Genomic DNA, 26,933 nt, shown 5'->3' with positions numbered 1-26,933 from the left:
CATTTCTGCATCTCTCTGTCTTTGTGTAAAAACCTCCTAAAGAAATACAGAACGTTAAATTATTAGCTAAAATAGTATAAATTATTTTCATTATTCCTTCAGTAAAAAAACATGATCTTTCTGTTTTTCTCTCAGTATAGACTGAGTGTGAAGGTGCTGATTATTATTTATGATTATATATATCGTGTGAAAATAACTAGTGAAAGGTTCCTGTACATCTATGTATGTGGTTATTATTTTTGTTTTATTTTTAATTTAATTTAATTAATTAATTCATACATCTTTAAATATACTTTTTCTGTTATATGTCTATTCTTTTTATTCAAATTACTTAATTTGTGCTCTCAAAAGAAAAACAAGACGTTCAGGACTCTGATGTGTATTTTTATACATAATGTCTTTACAACATAAAACACATTAAAATACATCTCATGTCCATTAGATGCATTTCATACTCAACACTGTTTAAAATCTTGTACATACAGTTTGTGCTCCACACACTTTTATACAGTCATAATATTTGCACAGGCATATATTCATATTAACAAAAAATATAAATGTATAATATATCTTTGTGTGTCGAACACAGTTCTTCAAACAGTTCAAGCATAACTGGATATTTGTATTTATTTACAATTTTCATACAGATGTTCTGCTGCATGTTTGTTAGAGAGACGACAGTTTGAGGCTTCTCACAGCAGCTCACTGTAACGTCAGATTTTCTGATTGTACTTAAACACATCGCCTCTCCTGCAGCGCCTCATTGGTCAGTGGAGCTGTCCGTCACTGCCCTTCCTTCGTACGATTGGCTGGTGTTGGTGGACTCTGCCTCCTCATGTTCACAGATTCAGACAAAAACAAGTTGCCACTTGAATATTAAAAGTAGGACGATGAAGTTAAGATGAAGCTTTTGTCTGTTTGTCGTTTTACAACAAAACAGCAAGTCAACTTGGTGCTTGGAAGTTCTGGATGTCCCCTTTCGCCTGGAAAAGTTTGTACTGGAAGAGTCTAACATTTTAATAAATCCAGTTGACAGTAGAGTTCAGACCCATCAAAGAGGGTTTCCTGGGTTAGTGGGCTTCAGGGATTTAGATTGATAGTGATGGGGTCAACAAAAAGCTCCGATGCTAACAGCTGCTAAAACCACAATGTCTCCTCCTTACATTTCTATTTCTTCTGTTCCATAAACAACATACAACATGTAGTTGTTGGGATTTTTTCTGTTTTGATGGAGCTAGGCTAGCAGTTTCCCCCTGCTTCCAGTCTTTGTGCTAAGCTAAGTAAACCACTCTGTACCGGATTCACAGAGATTCAATTATTATTGATCACCTCTGGGTCAAACGGCTAACAAGTGTTCTTAACATGTGGGACTTTAACTCGGCCAGTCGGAATGTAAGCTGTAAGCTGCAGACTCTTATTTTGGCAGTGAGCTGTGTGCTGAACAGTTCTGTTGATGACATCAACATATGTCAGGTGTTGGCAGCGATGACATCATCAGCACACTGGGATGATGATGTTATGAGCTGGCATCGTGGCGATGGAGAGCACCACATGATATTGTATTTATTCATTTGTTATCCTCAGAGACCACAGGAAGTGATGCTGATCTGAGTCAGTGATGTCAGTGACATCATCAGTGAGGTCATCAGGCGTCGATGCGGAAGGACAGCAACTTCTCAGAGTGCATGTTGTTGAGCGTTCGCAGGTCGGGCAGCTTCAGCAGCAGTTTGGTGAAGCGCGGCGAGTCCACGTTGTGATGGTTGTTGCCGGGGGCGACGGCCGACTTGCTGACCAGCGAGCGAAGAGCTCTAATCAGGTTCTCCTGCAGCTGCTCCACCGACGCCACGTTCTCGATACCGGACCGGTCTGAAGAGGAGGAGAAGAAGAACAACACTGTTCTTGAAAACTGTTCAATATAAAGATAACATGCAGAAACAGTAGAATATTAGTGTCCAAGATGTAGAGCTACTGGTTCATTGATCCATGCTTCATTGATCTGCGACTGTTATATTCGAGATAAATGACTCGGCAGAAATGAGGCGGAAATAATGACAGGTTAGCAACAGTAACTAAGGGAGGCGGGGCTTAGCAGCCTGCCAATTCAGATGATAAAGGAGAATTTTGTCCACTGCCCCTCCCTCCTCACCTGCAGACACCAGGACCACGGCGGTGAACAGTCCCAGCTCCTGGGCGTTCAGCTCCAGTGCAGCTAGTTTGAGGCTGAAGTCAAACATGGCTCCCAGCAGCTCGCTCATCCCCATTGCCCTCAGCTCCTCCATGCTGTAGGTGGCGCCAGAGATGAAGGTCACTGTCTGTTCCTTCACGTTGAACAGGGATGCAAAGCGCACCATCAGCACCTGAGACAAGAGAGAAGATGTTGGAGCCAATAAGCTGCAGTTCCTCTAACGGCCACTAGATGCTGCAGGAAACAGGGAAACATCCAACTCCTCTTTAGAAATATAAAGTCAGCACATTTTGACTCGACTAAATCAGGTCTTCTTTTGGGGAAATCCGCTGATTCTCTTTCTTGTTGAGAGTTTAGTCGGTTAGCTTAGCATAAAGACAGAAAACAGCTAGCTTGGCTCTGTCCAAAGGTAACAAAATCCAGCTAGCTGCAGCACTAAAGCTCACTGATTAACACGTTATATCTCGTTTGTTTCGTATGTACACAAACCAAACGGGGGGTTTTGGCCGGGGAGCAAGTGACTTCCTACAGTCAGTTTACTACAATTTCATTACCTTTGGATAGAATCCCTCTTTCCAGTCTTTATGCTAAGCTAACCGGCTGCTGGCTGTAACTTCATATTTACTGTGCAGACATGAGAGCGATATCAAACTCTCAGAGAGAACGAGAAGAGGACTTCACAAAATATTGAATGAAAAGAGAGCCCACCCATCTTTACTAATTTAAAGTCTCTCTTTCTATCCCCTCAAACATTATCAAACATGAGATGAGCTAACTGACTAACAGAAGACGTGGCGAGCGTTAGCGTGACGCTACATCTGTCGTACCTCGAAGGTGCCGGCCTTGAGCAGGGTGACCTGGTCGTTCTGGGACAGAGAACCGAATCCTGGGATGTGTTTGGCGAACTCCACCACCTCCTTGACGGCAGGGGTGAAGGACAGAGAGAAGTCCTCCCAGATCTCCTGGGGTGTCTTTGAGGGGTCGGCCTGAGGCTGCATGTTCATCGGACAGGCCTGGAGAGAGAGGAGAGGTCGATCAAACTGTCAGTAAACCCCTCCCCCCTGAACATCCACCGTCCAATCACTTTTTGATTGGTTCTTACCAGCACTATCGCCGTGCGGTTCTTCATTGGACAGTTCTGCCCCTGGGTCACATGATCACCGAGCCCGTTTCCTCCAATCAGGTTACTGTTGTGCAGGCTCCGCCTCCCGTTGCCATGGTGATGATGTGTGATGTTTCGGCTGTTGTCCGGCGGCAGGTAGCGCCCCGTCCCCATGTTGTTGTTATGGTGATAGATGGTGTTGAGGCCATTGGCATGGTAACCGTTGGGGCACCGATTGGGTCCCCACTGCTCCGCCTCCCCATTGTGGTGGTGGGCGTGGTTATTCTGATGCTGAGGTGGTGCGTGGGGATTGGCCAGTTTGTCGTGAGCATACAGGAAGGTCTCTCGGTGAGCGCGGGCGATGGCGCTGATGGTGGAATCCAACCCGGGGCTGGGGGGAGGGGAGGAGGAGCTCTGACAAGGGGGAGGAGGAAGAGGAGGAGGAGGGGGTGAGGAGGAGGAAGCTGGAGCAGGAGGGGAGGGGGAGGAAGGAGCGAGTGGCAGGGCTGAAGGCTGGGGCTGGGAGGCGATGGTCACCCCTGGGCAGGGAGAGGAGGAGGAGGAGCAGGAGGAGGAGGAGGAGGAGGACAGGCTGGTGAGCTGGAAGTCGTTCTGCAGCTGGTTGTTGACCATGTTGTTCATGGCGCTCTGCATCTCAGCCAACATCCTCTGTTTCTCACGCTTTGGGATCCGACCGAAACGAACCGCTGTGGACAGGAGGGGGGGGGGGGCGTATGTTCAGAATCACAAATACTTTATTGATCCCCGGGGGGACAGGTGTACAGACAGACGGCTGCTCAGACAGACAGGTCTGCAGGTGTACAGACACACAGGTGCGCAGACAGACAGGTGGTCTCACCGTCTCGGCTCATGCCCACAGACAGGCACTTCTTGAAGCGACACTGCTGGCAGCGGTTCCTGTTGATCCTCATGATGGTGCAGCTCTCGTTCTTCAGACACTTCTTGTACTGGATGTTCTGCTGGATGCTGCGACGGAAGAAACCCTGCAGGACGACGAGAGGAAAATCAATAACTAAACTTAGCTTGGCCTAAGGCTAGCCGCAGCTATCTCACAAGCTAGCTTCCACTTCCTCAGCCCTCGTACATTAGCTGTCTTTCTACGAGTGCAGTAATACTCAGCCAAAGTACAGATACTGCGTTTTGGGTTTTTAGGTCTGTTTTGTTCTCTGACATAATATTTAGAAGTTATAACTCCAGTGGGACCAAATATGTGATATATATGAAGCAGAACAAACAGTGATGAGGTCATGTGATGCAGATGATCAAATATTCTGTGAGTGTGTGTGTGTGTGTGTGTGTGTGTGTTTGTGTGTGTGTGATGAATATCTCACCTTGCAGCCTTCACAGGCGTGAACTCCGTAATGGAAACCTGAAGCTACGTCACCACAGACCTTACACAGCAACACCATGCCGTTCAGCTCTGAAACACACACACACACACACAGTTAGTCGCTATTTTAAAACCATCTGAATGAGTCACTTTAATGCAGAAACAGATCTGAGGACAGCACTGTGTTCTCTCTGCAGCCATTAAACATGTTAAAAAGTCGACTATTGTTTGTTATACTGTTGTTAATGATTTATCATTTTCAGTTTATTAGAAAACTGTTTATTAATGATTTATTCAGAAGGACAGCCAATTAAATAGCATTCAGCAATGACTGTTTCTTCATCAGGTCGCCATTTTTGTTTGGGTGAAGAAAGACGACACACACCCTGAGAACCTGGAACCTGCTGCCTTTCTCTGAGGCTCAACTGTCATAATCAGCTGGTTTAGCTGTCAGGCTCTTACTGGTAAGACTGGCCACGGACTTGCTGGGCGACGCCCTCAGAGAGCCTCCGTCATCTCGGCCTCGAGGTGAACCTCCTGCTGAGGAGGAGCCGTCTTCTCCTGCAGAGCCTGAACTGGAGCTGCTGCTGCTGAGGAAGGAGGGAGTTAAAGAGGAGGAGGAGAAGGTGAAGCTTGGCTGGGAGTTGGAGTTCTCGCTGTACATGGAGACTGGACTGGTCCGGGTTGGAGAGCCTCCACATGAACCCACATAGGAGATCACACCTCCTGCAGAGACAGACAGACAGACAGACAGACAGACAGAGAGTTGGAGGTCAACAGCTGAAAGAACAGATGTCTATCAGATCTGTGTCTGGACCAAAGAGAAGGACAGACAGACAGACAGTGTTCATAAGTAAGAGCAGCCGAGTCAAAGACATCATGAGCTCCTGACAGCCGATAGCGACAATATCTCCCAAAAGTGTCGACTAACTGTGAGGTGAGCTCCGTCTGAGATCCAGCAGGACGACGTCACACTGCTCATGATGAGTTTTAACGATGTGACAACAGACAGAGATACAGGACACACATCCATTAACTCAACTCTCAGCATCTCACAGTCAGTTAGAGAAAGAAGAACTCTCAGCAGCAGCAGCTGGTCTGAGATCAGTTTAATGTCCTCACACTGCCAGACATGAGGGGGCGGAGCCATCTGCGTTGTGTGTGTTTCTGTGTGCGTGGTGGGTGGGGAGGAAAAGAGGGGAGGATATTTATGCAGAGGAAGCCTGGCTGTTTTCCTGTAACCATGGTAGCCGCTGGGTGGAGAGAGGTGGGGGGTTGTTCAGTGGTAAAAGTTCACAACAAGACTTTCTAGGAATTTAGGCAACGTGGGTGGGGGGGCAGGATGAGATGAGATGATCATCAGCAGAACGTCACAGAAACAGACTGATGAGCATCAAGTTTCATTATTTGAGGTCTGTTGTGTTATTTTAGTGAAATGTAATTTAAAATCTTCATTATTAAACATCATTTATTAATATTTAAGTTTCAGGTCAGACATGTCGACCGTCCTCCATATTACCTCTCAGAAATTAGCATGCTAACGTTAGCTTTGTCAGCTAGTTCAGTTAGCTACACAACAGCTACAGCTGCAGTTAGTGGCTGCGAGCAGCTAATTGCTAATTAGATTATTATCAGTAAACACAGAGTCCAGCTGAGGCTGATGAACGTCATCAGTTCTGCAGGTATTTGATCATAAACCGAAGTATTGGACACATGAACATGTTGACCTGATGGTGGCGCTGATGAAGAGTCAGAGGATCACCAGAGTTACTACAGTTCATCCTGAGGGGACCATGAAGGTCTGAACCACATCTCATCACAGTCCATCAACAGGAACCCTGCAGCTGTTTAAACTACAGGTGTGAATGTAGTGTTCTCATCCTGCAGCAGTGTCTGTTTCCACGTGTCACTGCTGCACGTGACGCAACACACACACACACACACACACACACACACACACACACAGTCTGCTGCTTCAATAACAGCACAAACACAATAAACACGTCGATGACTCACATTATCTGGTTGTCACGTGCACTCAGATATTCTGTTATTAACGCCTGTTGATGCTTTTAATAATTATGATGTTGAGAGTTTATTGAGCAGCTTCATAGCTGAGGTTTGAAGAGATATCAAACATGTTCATATATATTGTAACGACTTCATGTCATTGTTGTTAAAAACACCAATGTGTTGCAATGTGCAGTCAAAAGCACCCTCTGCAGTTTTAATAGATGGAACTGTTTACTGAGTGTTTGCCATGCGTCCTGACTTCAGGTCTCACACACTAACAGCAGCAGGAGTTTAGGTCCGTAGTCCTGGTGTGTTAAATATGTTGTTGGATGAGGATTAATTCACCTGTTCATGTTGCCATACAAGGCGGCCATGTTGCATTCACTAAAATGTTACCAAACAGTAAAAACAACAGCTGGCAGAAAGCAGCAGACATCTAACAGAAGACGCTCTTACTCTCTCCAACAGGAGGAAATGGTGCATCTGTTGGGGACTATTTTCAGCGGCGGATGAATCCACATGTGGTGCTCTAGCGAGTATTTGGGGCAGCAGGACGGTGTGTGTGAGTCAAGATAAACTACAGTGTGTGTGTTCATGGTGATGAAGGAAACAACAGTGTGGCTCACTCACATGTTTTAATAATAATAATAATAATAATAAGTAGCAGATATATCAGCTGTGATACACACACGCCGTCAGTAGAAACATTCACTGCTGCTTCGAGTCTGAACATGAAGAGAAATACAGAAAGGCTCAGTGACATAATCAAAAAATCAAAAAAATACAATAGGAGTATTGTACAGTAATATAGGAATATTATAGAAATATGTGAGTACCCCCCCCCCCCCTCGTGCAGGCTCTGTGGGGGGGGTGACTCGTGCGTTGTCAGTGGTCACACCCCTGAGCCACGTGCCTCCTGCACACATCAGACTCTGCAACGGGACTGGCTCCAGACCGGCCCGCCCACACACACACACACACACACACACACACACACACACACCTCCCTCTGCTGCTGCTCTCACGTTCCCTCCGTTCATCACCAACACAGGCTGGACTGATATACTTGTGAGGACCCTCACTGACACAGTACAGTTCCAGGCCAGCTCAATGCCTTGTATCTCTATCAGTCTAGGTGTCCCGTCTGGGGGTGGGGGGCCTTTTACATGTCTGAGGGGCCGTCGTCTCATAATCTAACTTAAACCTGATTCTGACAGGAACCTCACGGCTGCGTTCACACCTAATTAGGTGTTGTGGTGAAAACTGTCCTCCATTCATTTGAATGACGGTTTAGACTGCCACGGGGGGGGGGGGGTGCAGCACCACTGCAGTGAGAAGTTGAAACCAATCGGTCCTCACAAAGATAGACATATATGAACAGACAGGATTCAAACCATCCATGAAGGTCTGATTCTGTTACTGCTGTCATATGTCAGTTTGAATCCACATCTGTGAGTGGAGAGTTTAGATCTGGATCTGGATCTGGGACACTGCACTGTACCACCAGATACTCCTCTAGGACCTGATCCACTTCCCCTCCACCCTGATCCACGCAAGTTAGCAATAATTTCATCCATTCACTCATCCTCCGATCGGCTGCTGCTCCATTCATGCTTCAATATCACTGGCTCATTGACAGCTACCAGCTGACCCGTAACGTCCAATCAGGTTCAAGCAGGTGTTCAACATAGACATTACAATCTGACCCCGTTGGTCAGCTGACGCTCACAGTTCCCTCCAACAGTCTACAGTTTAAACTTGAGACAAAGCTGAAGACAAAGACTGACAGTCAGACGTCAGACGAGTAAATCCACCAGACACCACACTAGACCTCTGCTCAGAACCACTGGACCTCTGCACTCGACCTCCGCTCAGGAACCACTGGACCAGAACCACTGGACCTCTGCTCAGGAACCACTGGACCAGAACCACTAGACCTCTGCTCAGAACCACTGGACCTCTGCTCAGTAACATATCAACACCAGCTGACCCAGACTGGAGCAGACCCAGTCCACCTTGGTTCCATCATCAGAGGAACAGTCCTAATGTGTGTCCGTTGTTAAGATTTAAAATGAATGTATTTGTGTCTCTTGTCTCTGAATCTAAATGGGATCCGTTCTTTAACAGAAGTGACTGAAGGATTTATTGGCTGGTCGGCTGCCTGGTGTGACCGTGGAAACCAGAGGGAAAGGAGAGAAGGTGATTGGTTTCTGCTGCTGTTCCACTTTCTCTCACAGGAGGGGGGGTGGAGGGGGAGGGAACACCCAATCAAAGCTGCACATGGCTCAACAGGCATGAAGGAGGAGATCAGATAGGAGGAGGTGAAGAGAGTGTCTGTCTGAAAACACACAAACACTGACTGATCGGGACAAATATATATATTGATCAAATATCGGTTATATGTGCCAACATGTAGCAGAACTATTTGTTTTGCACCTGCTGTATTTATACATGTATGTATTTTATATTTATTAACTTAATGTGGTTCAATACAAATGACAGCGGTGTGATATAGCCTATAAATAAACACGTGACACACATTCACATCTGATGCCTCGTGTTAATAATTCCTCCAGTTATCAGATGATTGATTCATTTTAATAAAACGTCCAGATGAAGAGAGACAGTGAGGAGGAGGAGGAGAATTATGTAATGAGCTCAGTGTGCGCAGCAGCCAATCACAGCGCGCGGACTCAGTGAAAACAAAGCGCACATGGCCCGGTTTGCCGGTCCATGTGCACCGCGCGCACACACACGCCCGTGCATTCACATACACATCCCTGCTGGTTCACTGACACCAGGAGACTCAGCGACCGACCGCCGTCATCATCATGACCCAGTTCCTCGAAACTCAACCGGAATCACGGTGACGGTCCCCGTGACGATCCGCCTCAGACACACAGACACACTCCTCGCGTCTTTCCAGGCCTACATTTCTTTACGTGTCACGGTGTCCTGCCGTCTGACCGAGCAAACAGCTTCGGTTATAGATCACTGATTGGTTTCCTGTCACATTCTTTCAGACCACCCTTCCCCGTGTTTGAGCAGAGCGGCAGAAAGCTGCAGGTTCCCCGTGGTCGTGTTGGTGCTTCACCGGACCCGTAACTCGTTGATTTATGTTTCCCATGTTAACCAGAGTCCAGCCTTCAACAGTCCTAAAATCTAACATCTGAAATGACACGTCAAACGCAGGTGCTCATAAACTCACGTTAAACAGAGACGCCGCGCGTTTGGCATCACCTTTCCTTGAATGGGGGGTATTTACCTGTGGTGTTGTTGTTGTTGTTGTTGTTGTTATTGTTGTTTGTGTCCATGGCAGTGGTCGCCATCCTGACATCCAACAGCGTCACGCACGAGAGCGTTTTTTAAAAAATCCCGGATATTTTCCGCTCCGCCGACCGCATCACAAAGAAGGAGAGCGACAACCGGACAGACGAAGAAGACGAAGAAGAAGAAGAAGACGAAGAAGAAGAAGAAGAAGAAGAAGAAGACGAAGAAGAAGAGGAAGAAGACGCAGCGTCTCTCGTGACTCCCTTGTTCGGTTCTTCTCTCGCTCACTTTAACAGAAGTGGTGTCTGTCATTTGCTGCACGCGCTTCCCTCTGTCTCCGTATTTTTTTCAAACAGAGCGCGCGCGCAACAAGCAGTCTGCTGGATGACGTGAATGTGCGGGGGCCAGCGCCCGCACGCGGCAGAAAACGGGACCATGTGACCGCGGGGAGAGCCTCGTGCCCCAGTGACACACTTTCCCGCCCCTCCTCTCTCCACTCCGTGTAGTACATACTTTAACTCCCAGAGCACGTGGAGCAGCCCGCTGCTCTCCAACAGCGGGGGGTTGTGGGAAATGTAGGCGTGGAGATGAGTGAACGGAAGGAGAGGAGGGAGAGAGAGTTTACGTCAGCACATGAAATGTTTTGGAAATGATTTTGTCGTTTAAAGTGTTTTGAGTAAAAATACAATAGAAGCAATGGGAAAGTAATGCACACGAAAAAAGAGATATACGTGTAAAATGTGAATAAAAGTGATGAAAACATACAATAAACAGTATTAAATGTTTGTATTTGTTTATTTGTAATTATTGTAACACAGAGCTGCTGCTGCTCAACTTACAGGCCATGCTTGATTTCAGTATCATTCATATCATTTAAAAGAAATACTGATAAAATAAAAATGTTTAATTGAATAATCTTCAGGAAAACAACTGTAATAACTTGCCTGTTGAGTTTTTTTCAATCATCACTTCTATTAGAGACCATTCACACGCATTTAATACAGTTTCTAATATATATTCCTACATTTGCAGGAAAATCCACAACTATTATAAACAAGCAGTTAGTATTTAATTTAGTTTCAGCCGTTATCTTGAAGTACAGATATACATGTTCACATGCAATATTCTTTAAAAATAAAGCCACCCATCAACATTAGAAATGTCATAAAAATATAATAATAATGATAATAAAAATATTTACTATGTCATTACATGTTTTCTCGGCACACATGACTTGGCAGTTACTTGTTTTTCTGACTTATTTGTAGTTATTTTAAAATGATTGACAAATTACAACTAAAAGTAAAGTGAAAGAAATATTTGGAGGAGCACAAGTTGTGTTCATGAGAGCAAAAGCTATTTTGATGTGGATCTCTGACCTTTAGAATAAAAATAGTGTGGGGGGTTAGATAGTGCAAATGTAATGCCATGTTATTTATACCCACTGAAAGCAAGAGAGACAAGTCAGAGTCAAAACGCCTGCATGTTCAAAACAAGCAAGAGTCAAAAAAACAGAGGACACAAGTCTGAGTCAAAGGTCCAGAGACAAGGAGCCTCTTTGATGAACCAGATTCTGCAGGTTCTGTCTTACTTCACTGAAGTACTGCTGAATCTCACGCTTCTGCCTGCTGTACCTGTGATCATAATAAGCCTCAAAATATTTGCCATAGTAACCCTGAGTATCAATGGCATGCCACTTTGAATCTTCATCCACCAGATATCTACTTATAACGACCATGTGGGTCGCCGACCCTGTCTCCCTGCACCTTTCTTCTATCACTTCCCTGTGCTTTCTGAACAGCAGGTCCAGGTCGCTCAGGTAAACAGAGAGGAGTCTCTCTGCAGGGTCGCAGGTTCTGAACCCTCCGAGTCTCACCAGGTGAATCAGCATCTGGATGTGGAAGGCTGCCCCGTTCACCCAGGCCTTCAGAGCCTGAGACGACATGTGCCCGTCCCTCACCATGGAGTTCTTCAGCTTGGTGAGGGCGGCGCTCAGCTGACTCTCGATCCGCTCAATGTCGCTCCTCAGCTTATCGTTGTTCTTAAAGTTCATCACGCATCTCTTCAGGCACTCATCGATCTGGTCCCAGACCTCGGAGGCCTTCTCCTCAGCAAACACACATCGCAGAGCGTCCTTTGTGCTCTCCTCAGGTGGACTGAAGGAAACAATATCGATGAGGACGGCGATGGCCAGTGATCCGAGGCCCGCTACTCCAGGTGCTGGTGTCAAGTCGCCCAGCTTTTCCACCAGGCTCTTGATCCAGTCGGCAGCGCAGTCTCCCGCCTCCATTGCCCTCTTCACGTAGTGTTGTCGCAGGTGGTCTGAAGAAGCCAGACTGGTGAACCTCATGATGCTCTTATTGACTCTCAGATCTGGACCCTCCTCGAGTCGCTCCACAAATTGTTCCAGTTGTTGCTTTTCTTGCTCCCTCCTCCGCTCCTCTGCTCTGCTCAACACATCACCCATCTTCTTGTTTTCAGGATCAGATCAAAGATGAAGGTTGTAGTTTTCTGTGTAACACCACAACACACACACAAATCAGTCTGAGAGAGAGATGTGTCCAGTTTCAGTCTGCCGAAGATTTTCAGTCCGACCTCAAACTCTGATCTTTGAAAGTCAAACCAGATCAGCTTCTGGTTTCACTTTCACTTTCAAAATGAGCCCCACCTTCACCAGCTGCAACGTTAAAGTGACAAACACATTTCTACTAAAGAACTGAGAGAAAGAGAAGGATGACATGAGAAATGGAGTGAAAGTGAATACTTCCTCCTTAATTAAAGTTGCTGATGATTCTGAATACATCTAAATGGAGCATCTCGTTTTATTGTTGAACTTACTGTCTATCTTCACTTCACTTTATCTTAACACTGTGCTACCTTCACTGAAGATGTGAACAATAAAAAAAGACTTTCAATATTTCAAATGAATTTAACTTAATTTAAACTTGAACGAAGATCAATGGGTGGATTTCATATGACTTAATGTTTGTACCATGTTTTTATGACTGTCGTGGTACCTCGTCGTCATAAATAAAGAAACTTCATCATCATGGGCAGATACATTGACAGTTTGTTGTATGTGGGCTCGTTTGAATCAGCTGCAGTGAACAGTTCACCGTTCAGTCCAGCAGGCGGCGGTAGTTTATTAACACAAACACAGCAGCCGCCATTTTCCTCGGAGCGGAAGGAGGAAGAGCAGAGGGAAAACATTAAACTGTTCAAGTAAAAACCCTCCATAAATATCTAATTTCTGTAATGGAAGTCCCCGGGCCGGACAGCGACTGGAGGAGCCCACAGTTCCGACAAAAAGTGGTCGCTCAGATGTGAGATATTTTGGTTCAGTGTTGTGTTTTTAACTAAATCACTGTTTCTGTCTCTGTTGCGTTAGCCTAATGAGCTAGGCTAACGTTAGCTCGGCAGGAAAGAGCGTCACGTCAAACCGTGTCTAAAAATCGGTAAATTAAGACCAATTTGTAAAAAGGCAAACTTAGCACATGTCCATAAACACAGTAGAACATATTTGGCGAAAGGTTTGGGTCCACTCTTTAATTCGGCGTACAGAAAAGTAACAAAACAAAGTTAAGTGGGAGTTTCTATCAGATTTCATTATTAGCATTATTAGCTGCTAACGTTAGTCAGTTCATACAGCGAGTTAACTCTTTACTTGGTGTAGCTCTGACCTGGTTAGCATCACTCGTTAATTCTGTACTGAGTAGAGATAAACAAACATTTCCTGTGGTTGAGTCATTTAATGTTCTCTTTCTCATAATGTCAAAGTATACATTATATCTGTATTTTTGTACATATATATTATCGTATATGATCACATTAAGTATTTGACTATGAATGTCTACATATAACGACATAACACTATATTTTTAATGAAAAATAAGACTTATATTTAGCATAAATATTAGTTTTGTATATTAACTATACTATTTATGTTGGCATACTTGTATTTCTAATATACAATATGTTGTGCAATAAGACATATTCAACATAAAGCTATGTATTTGTAGTTTTATTTGGTCATACCATATACGTGTAATGAAAATATGGCTTTACTTAATATAGGTGTGTAAAATATTAATCACAGCTACTGTGTAGCCCACTGAGATAATGAAGTGTCTTTTGCAATTTTCATTTTATTTTGTTCACAGCAAATATTCACATTTTAGAAGCTAAAAACTGAATCTTTGAAGTATTAGAAATATTTGAAATATAAGGAAGTTCTTCCTCTCCTCTGTCGCCAAAGTGCTTCTCATGGTGGGAACTGTTGGGTCTCTGTAATAACATTATAAAGAGTCGGTCTAGACCTGCTCTATTTGTAAAGTGTCATGAGATGACTTTTGTTGTGATTTAGTTAGTTTTTATAACTGAATAATTACTGAAGTTTGTTATAACCATAACCAAGAAAAGTGATGCATGAATGAAGGTGCGGGGTACTTGTTACCATGTTATCAGAATCAGAAATATTTTATTGATCCCCGGGGGGAAATTACACAAATGAATTATAGACATTAAAACTACAGAAAGGTGTTACTATATTACAGATTTTACAGATTAAAAGCCCAGAAATCTGCAGTGGGAATAGGATAAAAAAAACGTTGTTAAAGTTATTTGAAGTTATTAAAGTGTATTGATCAGTGTGATTCCTATGTTTCCTCCAGTGAAGAGGCGATGAGGAAGGCAGGAACCGCACACACCAAGTCCAGCAATGACATGGAGAACCACGTTTATGTCAAAGCCAAATCCAGAGTAAGTACTGGATCCCTGCAGCAAGTTTTTCAGACCAATCAAGTCTTGTTAAAGACTTAATGAACTATGTGTTTTTCTTAAATGATGGTCGTAATGCGTTTTAATGGACCTCATTGTGGTTCTTTTTCCAGGAGGAGTATTTATCTCTGGTAGCGAGGCTGATCATACACTTCAGAGACATCCGTAAGTATTTGAAACGTGGACCAACAGCATTAACACATAACAATCAAACTGTGGTCTGCAAGCTGACTCACAACATGAAGTTCAGTGGGCAGCCCCCGTCCTCACCATTAATCAGACAGTGATTTAAAAAGGAATTAGAGTGGAGTAGTTACTAATGACTTGCGTCTTATTTACAGACAAGAAGACACTTGGAGGTCCAGGTAGGTGGACTTTGTTTTTGTCTCTGTTTGGGTCACTTTTGATTTTGTTTTTTCTTTGCTGTGTTCTGTCCTCTGCTGGATCTGTCACCACCAGACTCATGGTGTTCATGATTTCTGCTGTGCATGTTGGAGCTGCGTAATATTGTCTGTTGTCTACCCTTCTGCTAGATCCCATGAATGCCCTGACTAACCTGACAGGGGTTGGAGGGGGCCCGGGCGCCATTGGCATGGGGCCTCGCCCCACCGGTGCTCCAGTGGGTGGCATGGGGGCCATGGGGCCGATGCAGATAGGCCAGCATGCCATGGCAGGGGTGGCTGGAAACCCACAAGCCAGTGAGTGTTTCCTCCATGTGGTGTGTGTTGGCTATAAATTCACATCCTCAGAGCGTTCGCTGGATGCTGGCTGCGTCTCAGCTGCATATTTTGGTGTCGGAGCCGGTTTTTACTTTCAGTCTCTGCTTTGGCATGTTGTGTGTGTTTGAGACTCCAGAGCTCTCCTCAGACCAGTTTTGAGATGTAGACTGGGTCTGTCCTTCATCTTCTTGTCACTCACTCCACAGTAGGGGGTCCAGGCCAGATGCCGATGCAGCAGATGGTGCAGGCGCAGCAGCAGCAGTCCATCCAGTTCCAGCAGTTCCAGCAAGCCCAGCAGCAGCAGCAGCAGAACGCCATGCAGCAGCAGCAGAATGCTGCCATCCAGCAGCAGCAGTTCCAGGTGCAGCAGCAGCTAAGGGCGCAGCAGCTGCAGCAGCAGCAGCAGCAGCAGCAGCAGCAGCAGCACCACCAGAACCAGCAGCTTCAGCAGCAGCACCAAAACCAGCAGCAGCAGGCTCAGAACCAGCAGCAGCAGAACCAGGTACACAACCATGCGAACACCAAGTTGAATATAGCATTACACAGTGGCCACAAAATGGGTGAACATCCTCATGTTAGCTCTGAAGCAGCTCCAGCTCCCAGTTACTCTCATGGCAGCCGACATATAGGTTTTTCGTTACAGTGATTGTCTCCGGCTAACAGCTGGTACCGCCGTTGCGCTGTGTGTTGGCTCACTGTGAAGTCACCAGATATATCAATATTAGCTCCTGTTACGGTCACCCAAAGGAAACTGGTCCCAGACCAAATCAAAAACTCTTATGAAACTGTAATTTTGTGACAGAGCTACCTCTGCTAATATCTGGCCTTCTCTAAGTCTTGAGAATAGCTTGAGAAGAAGACCCTTGTTTACCTTTTAGTGAAAGTAAATGTGTGTTTTTAATCTGCTGATGTGGACAGACGATCACTCGTACGAGCAGGGGTTACAGTTCTTCTTCTTCTTCTTCTTCTTCTTCTTCTTCTTCTTCTTCTTCTTTTGTTGTTTAGAGGCAGTTGGCAAACTGCTTTTAAGTGCATTACCGCCACGTTCTGGATTGGGGGGTTAAAGTTCACAACCTGACGTCACACAAATGGCCACGTAGTGTCACTCCCACATCGCCGCAACCGCTGGATTCGGTCTGAATGCAGCCTAAATGCAGCCTAAATGTCTCAAAGTCGTTAGGTAACGTTAGCACTTTACGTACAATGAGGGTAAAAAACACTGATCTCAGACCTTCTGCTTTCTTACTGTGCGTTCACGTTTTAACCAACCAGATGTTGCTGGTGAGCTTTTATCTGTGTTTCCAACCGAGCTGCCTCACTGTAACTGTACTTCAACATCTTAGAAAAAGATTCCAATACACTGACGGAAACCCTGAATGCTGCCGAACTATAAATCAAAACTACGCTGCAGTTATCCACAGCTGGACTGATGTTAACCCCTCGTGACCTGTCCTTCACACACTGTGTCTGCAGATGCACCAGACGAGGATTCAGCAGCAGCAGATGCTGCAGCTCCAGCAGCAGCATGCTCAGGCCCAGGCCCAGGCCCAGGCCCAGGCCCAGGCTCAGGCCCAGGCTCAGGCCCAGGCTCAGGCCCAGGCCCAGGCCCAGGCTCAGGCCCAGGCTCAGGCCCAGGCTCAGTCCATCCAGCACATGGTGCAGCAGCAGCAGCAGCAGCAGCAGCAGGTTCAGGCCCAGGCTCAGCCTCAGCCAGGTCAGATGCCTCCACACCCTCAGCAGCAGCAGCAGCAGCAGCAGCCCGGCATGGTGCCTCAGTCTCTGGCCGGACAGATGGCGTCCGCTCAGCATGTTCCCATCAACTCGCTCAGTCAGCAGCAGCAACAGCACCAGCTGAAGATCCAGGCCTTCCAGGTGAGACGGAGCAGGTCCCTGCAGATGTGTTCAGGGTTTGGAGCTCTGCATATCATATATATACGTATAACACCTGCAGCTATGAAGGAACACATTCGGCTGAATTATTTGTTAACTCAGTCTGACAGGAATCACCGGTTACTCCAAACACTTTGTGGATTATTATATGATTTATGATTCATTGTGCCGCAAAAAACCCAAATCTATTACCTTCAGAGGTAAAAGAGAGTCATGTTTCAGCACTGCTGTGTCTTCATCAGAGTTAGAGTGGACAAAGACAAGAAGCAATACACATATAGTCAACCTAGAATTATTAAAGAGGACCTCTTATGCTTTCCCTTATTTTCTGTCATATACATCGTGTTACAATGTTGGATATTCCTATTAAATGTTACTAAAGTTGCCAAATAATGAGGAAAACGTATGTAAAAGTAATCCCTGTGAGCCGAAAGCTCAGTCTTCAGACTGCTCTGAACGCTCCCTTCACTTGTCGTGTCTTATGTCCGTGAGACGTATTACGTAATAAGCCTCAGGGATGGTCATCTGCTCAGGGCACAGCAGTGACAGCACGCCCACCAAGAAGAAGGAGAAAGAAAACAAAGCACGGCCACAAAGTAGAGGGCCGCTCACCCCCCCTCAGTCTGTCTGAGTTGCTGCTCTGCTCAGGACGGCTCTTTACTGCTACTCAGGTTGTTCAGTGTCTCACAGAAAGAACTTTTTCTGTAGTGAAGGAAAGTACTTAGGTAGGAGGTTGTTTCTTGATGGACAGATGGCTTTACTTGTTGCTAAAGTCATCGTTAACTACTGCTAACTGTAGCTGCCGTTCGCTAGTTAGCTGTGCAGCTAGCTGTCCTCTTAGCCATAGATATATATCTATATCTATGCTCTTAGTTAGCTGACTCTAACCATCTGACTCTCTGAGGCCAGGACTGAAAACCTCCTCCTCCCGGCGGTCCAAAGCTCCTGTGCTGCCGGTGTAAACACCAACACTCCCCTGGTGCTCAGAGCGAACTGACCTAACGGCAGCTACAGTTAGCAGCAGTTAGCGGTTACTTTCTAAAGCTTTCTGTCCATCAGAGAGTTGAGGCAGAGCAGCCGGAGGACATCAGAGGGAAAACCAGAAAACATTTTCTCCATCAAATGATGAAGTTTCACTAAAATCAGTGAATGAAGTTGTCTGTTTTTGTACAGTAATCAGTGAAGCCCAGTCGCCAGCAGCATCTATCATTTTTCCAACCTACTTCTTGTTTCATTTGTGGTCTGATAAACAGGAAGTTCATCACATTCAGTCCCCAGGTCTCTATTGTCCAAGCTAAGTTACTGTTGCTGTCACGCAGTCGACCACAGCGGCTCAGTATGAAGCGGTGCGCTGTGCTCAGGGCCACAATAAGATGAAGAAGGACTTGTGGACTCTGTGAATCATGCAAAGCTGCTCTAGTGGAGTCCCAGAATAAAGATGTAGAGCTGGACATGAGCAGAATACCTCCTCTTTAAACCTGAAATACTTTTCACATGAAGGTAAAAAGATACTCCTTTATAAATGTTATTGTCTAGTTGCTGAAATGTCCTTGTGGTTTATCTATATATATATAAATATATATATATATATATATATATATTTGGTGCTCCTCTTCATACTGGCCTTGGGATTACTGGACTGGAAATCTTTTTAGTACAAAGTTCCCTCTGAAGATAGACGTGAAAGATGGTGAGAGCCCTCTGTGAAGCTGCAAACCATCAGTGTGAATAAGTTTCAGTCTTTGATCTGAGAAACACCAGATTCAACAAGAACCAAATCACCAAATCTGTTGGGCCAGACTGCCAGCTGATAAATCACCATGCAGGGTTCCAGTAGTCTTGCTTACCCTTCCCTCTGCTTGCGTGCTTTGCTGTGTGTGTGTGTGTGTGTGTGTGTGTGTGTGTGTGTGTGTGTGTGTGTGTGTGTGTGTGTGTGTGTGTGTGAAAGCAGGCCCGTGCAGCCTTGCAGCAGCAGCAGCAGGTCCAGCAGGCGCAGCAAGCAGCGCAGCAAGCCCAGCAAGCTGCAGCACAGGCGCAGCTCAGTGCAGCAGCCGCCGTACCTGGACAGGTGAGACTGCAGCCACCTCATCCTCAGGTGCTCAATGTGTAACAACTACAAACAAATCACAAGACGCTGCATACAACACTGAGCAAACACCTGCACACCTTTCACTAATTTCTATCATGCTGTGAATTATTACTCCGGTGTAAATTGTAAGCTGCGTGGTATTTATTTAGGGTTAGAACAAACTGTATAGCTTTCCTGTCATCAACTTTGAATGCCATTTTGTCATCATTTCTGTATTAGACCATGTGGCAAACAACACACTTAAACACAAGGTAAAGAAAAGATGTGGAAACAGAGTATTATGAAATATGTGTGTCAGTGGTCATGTTAAAAGTATAGACTCCTGTTGCTCCTGCAGGTTCTGGAGCTTCTTAAAGGGGGGGGGGGGGGGGGGGGGGGGCGAGTCGTTCAGACAGAAAGCATAGTAAACACAAACTGCTCCAACGGTTCAACAGTCGAGTTCATGTGAAAGTCGTTTTCTGTCTGAAGAAATCATCTCAGTCTGCATAATTGGTGTGTTGTCATAGCAACCACCCCATCCTAACCCCATGAGAGGGAGTGCATGGTTACCAAGACGAAACTCAGCTGTGACAGACAACATCTGTATCTGTGCATGTGTGTGGGCTTGTATTGCTATTTTTATGGGGACGAATTTTTAAAGCATTGTAGTGAGGACTTTTCTGCTTTGTGAGGACATTTTGGCCGGTTTGAAGGTTAGGACTTGGTCTTAAGGTTCAGGTTTGAAGGCTAGGACTTGGTCTTAAGGTTCAGGTTTGAAGGTTTAGGTTAGGATAAAAGAGAGGCTGTCTACGTTGGTTGTTTAGTTTTGGTGATTAGCAGCTAGGGAATACATTATGTGGGTCCTCACAAGTATATACAGACAAGCGTGTGTGTGTGTCTGACTCCTCCCTGTTCACCTGTCCTGGTGTGTTCCTCTGTAGTTGGTCCGTCCTGGGATGCAGATTCCAGCCCGGTTGCCTCGAGCCCCCCTGAACACCTCCATCCCTCCTCCAAATGCTGCTGCCGCCGCCGCCGCTGCCGCCGCCGCCGCTGCAGCTGCTGCGGCGGTGGGAGGACAGCCAATGACACAGCAGGTATTTATCCCCAGTCTGACCTCTGACCCCTTGCTGCTCATCCTGTCCTGCTGCTTCCACCTTTTTAGGGTCAGACAGTCAGCTGAGGGAACATGTGTTCGTATGAATCTGACAAACTAAAATCCTCCGACTGTCCAGCTGCCACCCCCCAAGTCTACCTCTGAACCCTGAACAGAGCCCCTCCACGTAGTTTTGGGGATAAAAAAAGTCATTTCCTCCATGTTTTAATTCACTTTCAATATTCTCCTGAAAAGATGAGAATGCAGGTTGTGAATGTAAACGATCAGTCGATCAGTAGAAAATCAATCGGCAATAATTTCAAACATGAGAATTTGCTGCTTTTCTTGGTCTTACGTTGCTGTAAACTGAATATTTTGGGTTTTCGTTTGTTGGACAAAACAAGACGTTTGTCTTTGGTTTATAAAACATGAGAAACAAACGATTAATATTTGCAGATTGTTGGATAATGAAAGTAGTCGTCTCTGACGTCGTGAAGTTCAGTTCCAGCAGCTGCAGCTCCTCCTGTGATTGGTTAATTCGCCTTCTCTTGTTGTCCAATCACTTCCCTCCACAGGTACAGCAGCATTCAATGATGTCATCGCCCTCACCGGTGCAGGTCCAGACGCCGCAGTCGATGCCCCCCCCTCCCCAGCCGTCGCCTCAACCCCCCACCTCACAGCCCAACTCGGCCAGGTACGACAAGTGTTCTCAGGTGCATCTCGGAGGCCGACCGTGATGCTGGTTTTTAAAATCTGTCCCACTTCATCTCTCCAGCTCTGGTCCCACTCCGTCTCCGGGGGGTTTCCAGCCCAGCCCGTCCCCTCAGCCCTCACAGAGCCCCGCCAACGCCCGAACCCCCCAGAACTATGGAGTCCCCTCTCCTGGACCGCTCAATACTCCAGGTACTCACTCAACCTTTATTTATATATTTACAAATCAGAAACAAATCCGAAAGGCCAAGAGCCGGTTCAAAGGTTTGACTTTTGGTTCCTGAACGCGATGATCTTTTATTCTTGTAAACAAAGGCTACATACCTGCCGGGACATCAACACAGCAGCGTGCCGATTGGTTTAGAGATGTCACAACAATAGTGACACCTGTCCCCCTCCTGTCCTCACCTGACCCTCTCCTGTCCCCCTCCTGTCCTCACCTGTCCCCCTCCTGACCCTCTACTGACCCTCTCCTGTCCCCCTCCTGTCCCCCTCCTGTCCCCCTCCTGTCCCTGTCCTGTCCTGCAGGTAACCCCAGCTCAGTGATGAGTCCTGCTGGAGCCACGTCTCTGGAGGACCAGCAGTACATGGAGAAACTGAAGCAGCTCTCCAAATACATCGAGCCTCTGCGCAGGATGATCAACAAGATCGACAAAAATGAAGGTCAGAGCCGAAACGAACAGAAAGTTCCAACATTTCCAAGCTGAAGTGGAGACGTCTCCTGGGACCCGAGCTTCAGGCTCCGCTTGTTTATTCTCATATCTACGAGACCAGACGAGTCCGGGTTCAGATGTGTGTTTGTTTGTGTTCACAGACAGAAAGAAGGACCTGAGTAAGATGAAGAGTCTGTTGAACATCCTGACCGATCCAAACACCAGGTAACAGCTGATCACCGACGTCCACGCTGCTCCTCAACAGCGACTGGTTGATTAAACACCTGTGTCCTCTGACCTGCAGGTGTCCCCTGAAGACGCTGCAGAAGTGTGAGATCGCTTTAGAGAAACTGAAGAACGACATGGCCGTGGTGAGAACGTTAACTCTTCCTCTGGAACCGTTTGTTGTTTTTAAAGGTGTCTCTTGTCAAACAGAGCTGTTCAAACTAACACGTCCTTCTTCAGACAGTCTCTGTCCTCAGTACTGTCTTAGTTTTATGTTCTGTCTTCATCCTGAAAACCTCCCAACAGGCTTCTTCTCCTTCATGTTAATCTGGAGGAGGAGGTGGAGGAGGTCTACAGTTTTTAGTTGACCATGTGAGGAGCGCCCTCTGCTGGAGCCTCAGACGCTCTGTTGTGATGACAGACTGGAAAGTTTGAATTCAGCTCAAACTGTGAATAAAAAGTGACGTCCTGTTGTGAGAACGTGTCTCAGTGAGTCTGTCCCTGTTGTTTCAGCCGACCCCCCCTCCCCCCCCAGTGGCCACTAAACAGCAGTATTTGTGTCAGCCGCTGCTGGACGCCGTCATGGCCAACATCCGCTCTCCGGTCTTCAACCACTCTCTGTACCGAACCTTCGCCCCGGCCATGACCGCCATCCACGGACCCCCCATCACGTACGTCTCCCCTCTGCAGAACATCTGGAGCCAGATAAGATTTAAAGGGTCACTTCGACCAAATAGCAGAAACCATTGGTCCCAGAGTGATCTGCTGTCTCTGTTGAATATTTGAAATGTCATGTTGTAACAACTCAAACTGCTGCATGAAGAACATCTGGGTGAACTGACCAAACTCAAGCATCTTAAAGGGACACTTCACCCCAAAATGAGCTGCTGTCTATCATCCAGATTGTTCCGCAGATGTCGGCGTTCTCTCCAATATAATGGAACCAGATGACCCGCGCAGAAGGAAGCGTGCGTCTGCTCGCGGACGGGAGGCAGGATGTGGACATTACTGCCGTCCTCTGACATTAGCTTATAGCTAACTGCTAGCTCAGCTAGCACCACCGAGCTAAGAGTAGACGCACGCTTCCCTCTGGACGCGTCTTTCATTATACTGGAGAGAAGGCAGACATCTGTCCCGTTAACATGAGAGGAGGAGGTGAGGTGAGAGGAGCTGAGAGGAGGAGCTGAGAGGAGGAGGTGAGGTGAGAGGAGCTGAGAGGAGGAGCTAAGAGTAGACGCACGCTTCCCTCTGGACGTGTCTTTCATTATACTGGAGAGAAGGCAGACATCTGTCCCGTTAACATGAGAGGAGGAGCTGAGGAGGAGCTGAGAGGAGGAGGTGAGGTGAGAGGAGCTGAGAGGAGGAGCTGAGAGGAGGAGGTGAGAGGAGGAGGTGAGGAGGAGCTGAGAGGAGCTGAGAGGAGGAGCTAAGAGTAGACGCACGCTTCCCTCTGGACGCGTCTTTCATTATACTGGAGAGAAGGCAGACATCTGTCCCGTTAACATGAGAGGAGGAGGTGAGGTGAGAGGAGGTGAGAGGAGGAGCTGAGAGGAGGAGGTGAGGTGAGAGGAGAGGAGCTGAGAGGAGGAGCTAAGAGTAGACGCACGCTTCCCTCTGGACGCGTCTTTCATTATACTGGAGAGAAGGCAGACATCTGTCCCGTTAACATGAGAGGAGGAGGTGAGGTGAGAGGAGCTGAGAGGAGGAGCTGAGAGGAGGAGGTGAGGTGAGAGGAGCAGAGAGGAGGAGCTAAGAGTAGACGCACGCTTCCCTCTGGACGCGTCTTTCATTATACTGGAGAGAAGGCAGACATCTGTCCCGTTAACATGAGAGGAGGAGGTGAGGTGAGAGGAGCTGAGAGGAGGAGCTGAGAGGAGGAGGTGAGGTGAGAGGAGCAGAGAGGAGGAGCTAAGAGTAGACGCACGCTTCCCTCTGGACGCGTCTTTCATTATACTGGAGAGAAGGCAGACATCTGTCCCGTTAACATGAGAGGAGGAGGTGAGAGGAGGAGCTGAGAGGAGGAGGTGAGGTGAGAGGAGCTGAGAGGAGGAGGTGAGGTGAGAGGAGCTGAGAGTAGACGCACGCTTCCCTCTGGACGCGTCTTTCATTATACTGGAGAGAAGGCAGACATCTGTCCCGTTAACATGAGAGGAGGAGGTGAGAGGAGGAGCTGAGAGGAGGAGGTGAGGTGAGAGGAGCTGAGAGGAGGAGGTGAGGTGAGAGGAGCTGACAGGAGGAGCTGAGAGGAGGAGGTGAGGTGAGAGGAGCTGACAGGTATGGTGAGAGGAGCTGAGAGGAGGAGCTGAGAGGAGCTGAGAGGAGGAGGTGAGATGAGAGGAGCTGAGAGGAGGAGCTAAGAGTAGACGCACGCTTCCCTCTGGACGCGTCTTTCATTATACTGGAGAGAAGGCAGACATCTGTCCCGTTAACATGAGAGGAGGAGGTGAGAGGAGGAGCTGAGAGGAGGAGGTGAGGTGAGAGGAGCTGAGAGGAGGAGGTGAGGTGAGAGGAGCTGACAGGAGGAGCTGACAGGAGGAGCTGAGAGGAGGAGGTGAGGTGAGAGGAGGAGGTGAGGTGAGAGGAGGAGGTGAGCGGAGCTGAGAGGAGGAGGTGAGGAGAGGAGGAGCTGAGAGGAGAGGAGGAGGTGAGGTGAGAGGAGCTGAGAGGAGGAGCTGAGAGGAGGAGGTGTGGTGAGGCTGAGAGGAGGTAAGGAGATGAGGAGCTGAGAGGAGGAGGTGAGGTGAGGCTGAGAGGAGGAGAGGAGCTGAGAGGAGGAGGTGAGAGGAGCTGAGAGGAGGAGGTGAGAGGAGGTAAGGAGATGAGGAGCTGACAGTAGGAGGTAAGGAGCTGAGAGGAGGAGCTGAGGTGAGGAGGAGCTGAGAGGAGGTGAAGCACTAAAGAATGAATAAAAACACAAACTGAAGGTTTGGCTGAAGGTCTCCATCTACAGATTAATACTGAAACATTGAACCACAGTGATGAGTGTTGTATATCTCCTCTTCCTCCTCCTCCTCCTCCTCCTCCTCCTCCTCTTCCTCAGGGGGCCCAACGTCTCTGGTAGAAAGAGGAAGCACGAGGAGGACGAGCGGCAGACCATCCCCAACATCCTGCAGGGGGAGGTGGCTCGCCTCGACGTCAAGTTCCTCGTCAACCTGGATCCTTCGTTCTGCAGCAACAACGGCACCGTGCACCTCGTCTGCAAACTGGGTGAGACTGACCGACAGACGCACGCGGATCAGTTCTGCAGCGGGACCTGGACCCGCCCGGTCCCGCTGAGACGGTCTGTGTTGAGATGTGATGATGTTTTAACCCCGTTGTGTGTTTGTTGTGCTCTCAGATGATAAAAACCTTCCCAGCGTTCCTCCTCTGCAGCTCAGCGTTCCTGCCGATTATCCGGATCAGAGTCCGTACTGGGCCGACGACGGGGAGCAGTACGGTGAGTCCAGCATCTTACATCATCATCATCATCATCACTGAACATGAGGAAGAGGATCAATGATTCATCAGATCTCTGTAGTGAACTGTGTGTCGCTGTTCTGATCAGAAACCTGGATCAGGTGTCTACAGGCCCCAGTATCCTGGTTTCTATAGAGAACTCCAAGTAGCTTATATGGAAACCAGGATAAGAGGTTTATAAGCACGATTCAGAACCAGGACCCACGTAAACACAGAGTCTGTAGTGATTCATTTGTTTTCAGCTGGTTTTGATGACGTGACCTGGTCTGTGTGATCCAGCAGGTGCCAACAGCTTCCTGCAGACGGTCCACAGAAACATGACGTCCAAACTGCTGCAGCTGCCGGACAAACACTCAGTGACGGAGCTGCTCAACACCTGGGCCCAGAGCGTCCGGCAGGCCTGCCTGTCTGCTGCCTGAAGCCCCGCCCACCTCTCGCCTGACATCACCTGCTGCAGCCACTCACACGTTTACATGGACGTTACAGTCGGATCTGATCTCAGACCTGTTACTATAAACAAACTCTCATTAAAGGCTGTTAGAGACGAGCTGAGCAGCTGTCGTTCCCCACGCTCATCTTAGTCCCTGAACGCTCCGTGACTGTCAGGTGGATCAGGCCAAAGTCATGTGGTCTGATTCAGACATTATCCCTGATGAAGACTCTTTAACTCCTCCCTCCTGCGATCATCAGCGTGTCTGTCTGTAAATAATGTTGACTCTCGTGTTTCTGCAGCAGCAGGTTGTTTCAAGCTTCCAGGAAACACAAAGGGAAGAAACCCAACTGTCATTTATCCCGATATATATTCTGCTCCATGAACGCAACACGACTTTCAGTGTTGTACCACAGGAGGGCGCTGTTGTAAAGAGAAACGCTAAATAGGGTTCGTGCACTTTGCTTTTCAAAGTGAAAATATAAATGTATTTTTTGCATCATAAATAAAAACTTTTCAGTTTCACTTCATCACTGATGGAAATGAGTTTTATAGAATATTCACATCAAATGTCAACTTCAGGTTCACTGGTGGGCAGGGAGTGTGTACCTGACAGTCTTCATAGTGACTCGGCTCCTGGTCTATCTGTCCCGGTTCGCTCTCGGCTCCTGGTCTATCTGTCCCGGTTCGCTCTCGGCTCCTGGTCTATCTATCTGTCCCGGTTCGCTCTCGGCTCCTGGTCTATCTTTCTGTCCCGGTTCGCTCTCGGCTCCTGGTCTATCTTTCTGTCCCGGTTCGCTCTCGGCTCCTGGTCTATCTATCTGTCCCGGTTCGCTATCAGCTCCTGGTGTATCTGTACCAGTTCGCTCTCGGCTCCTGGTCTATCTGTCCCGGTTCGCTCTCGGCTCCTGGTCTATCTATCTGTCCCGGTTCGCTATCAGCTCCTGGTGTATCTGTACCAGTTCGCTCTCGGCTCCTGGTCTATCTGTCC

The 26,933-nt window shown here is 47.3% G+C and overlaps 2 protein-coding genes across 3 annotated transcripts; one reads left to right on the top strand and one right to left on the bottom strand.

The window, feature by feature from the left end:
- Positions 1 to 371: 371 nt before the first annotated feature.
- Positions 372 to 9,995, bottom strand: nr1d1 (nuclear receptor subfamily 1, group d, member 1). Its single transcript, XM_070922764.1, has 8 exons — positions 9,950 to 9,995; positions 5,101 to 5,367; positions 4,640 to 4,728; positions 4,147 to 4,291; positions 3,288 to 3,994; positions 3,013 to 3,198; positions 2,147 to 2,357; positions 372 to 1,866 (listed from the first exon to the last, which is right to left on the bottom strand). Exons 1-8 carry the CDS (start codon positions 9,978 to 9,980, stop codon positions 1,646 to 1,648), a joined length of 1,857 nt encoding a protein of 618 aa, XP_070778865.1. The 5' UTR covers positions 9,981 to 9,995; the 3' UTR covers positions 372 to 1,645.
- A 3,111-nt stretch (positions 9,996 to 13,106) lies between these two features.
- Positions 13,107 to 26,472, top strand: med15 (mediator complex subunit 15). 2 transcript variants are annotated; one of them, XM_070923047.1, is made up of 18 exons: positions 13,107 to 13,244; positions 14,592 to 14,679; positions 14,811 to 14,862; positions 15,039 to 15,062; positions 15,231 to 15,395; positions 15,623 to 15,918; positions 16,890 to 17,288; positions 19,258 to 19,374; positions 20,316 to 20,468; positions 21,043 to 21,161; positions 21,243 to 21,370; positions 21,707 to 21,841; positions 21,993 to 22,056; positions 22,136 to 22,202; positions 22,570 to 22,727; positions 25,097 to 25,263; positions 25,394 to 25,492; positions 25,795 to 26,472. In XM_070923047.1, exons 1-18 carry the CDS (start codon positions 13,177 to 13,179, stop codon positions 25,929 to 25,931), a joined length of 2,436 nt encoding a protein of 811 aa, XP_070779148.1. In that variant the 5' UTR covers positions 13,107 to 13,176; the 3' UTR covers positions 25,932 to 26,472. The 2 variants fall into 2 exon arrangements, with proteins under 2 accessions (XP_070779148.1, XP_070779147.1); XM_070923046.1 differs by having other exon boundaries at positions 25,792 to 26,472.
- The last annotated feature ends 461 nt before the right edge of the window (positions 26,473 to 26,933 follow it).

The sequence above is a fragment of the Enoplosus armatus genome, chromosome 17, assembly GCF_043641665.1.
Source record: "Enoplosus armatus isolate fEnoArm2 chromosome 17, fEnoArm2.hap1, whole genome shotgun sequence".
Taxonomy (NCBI): domain Eukaryota; kingdom Metazoa; phylum Chordata; class Actinopteri; order Centrarchiformes; family Enoplosidae; genus Enoplosus; species Enoplosus armatus.
This window is presented reverse-complemented; position numbering and strand designations above follow the sequence as displayed.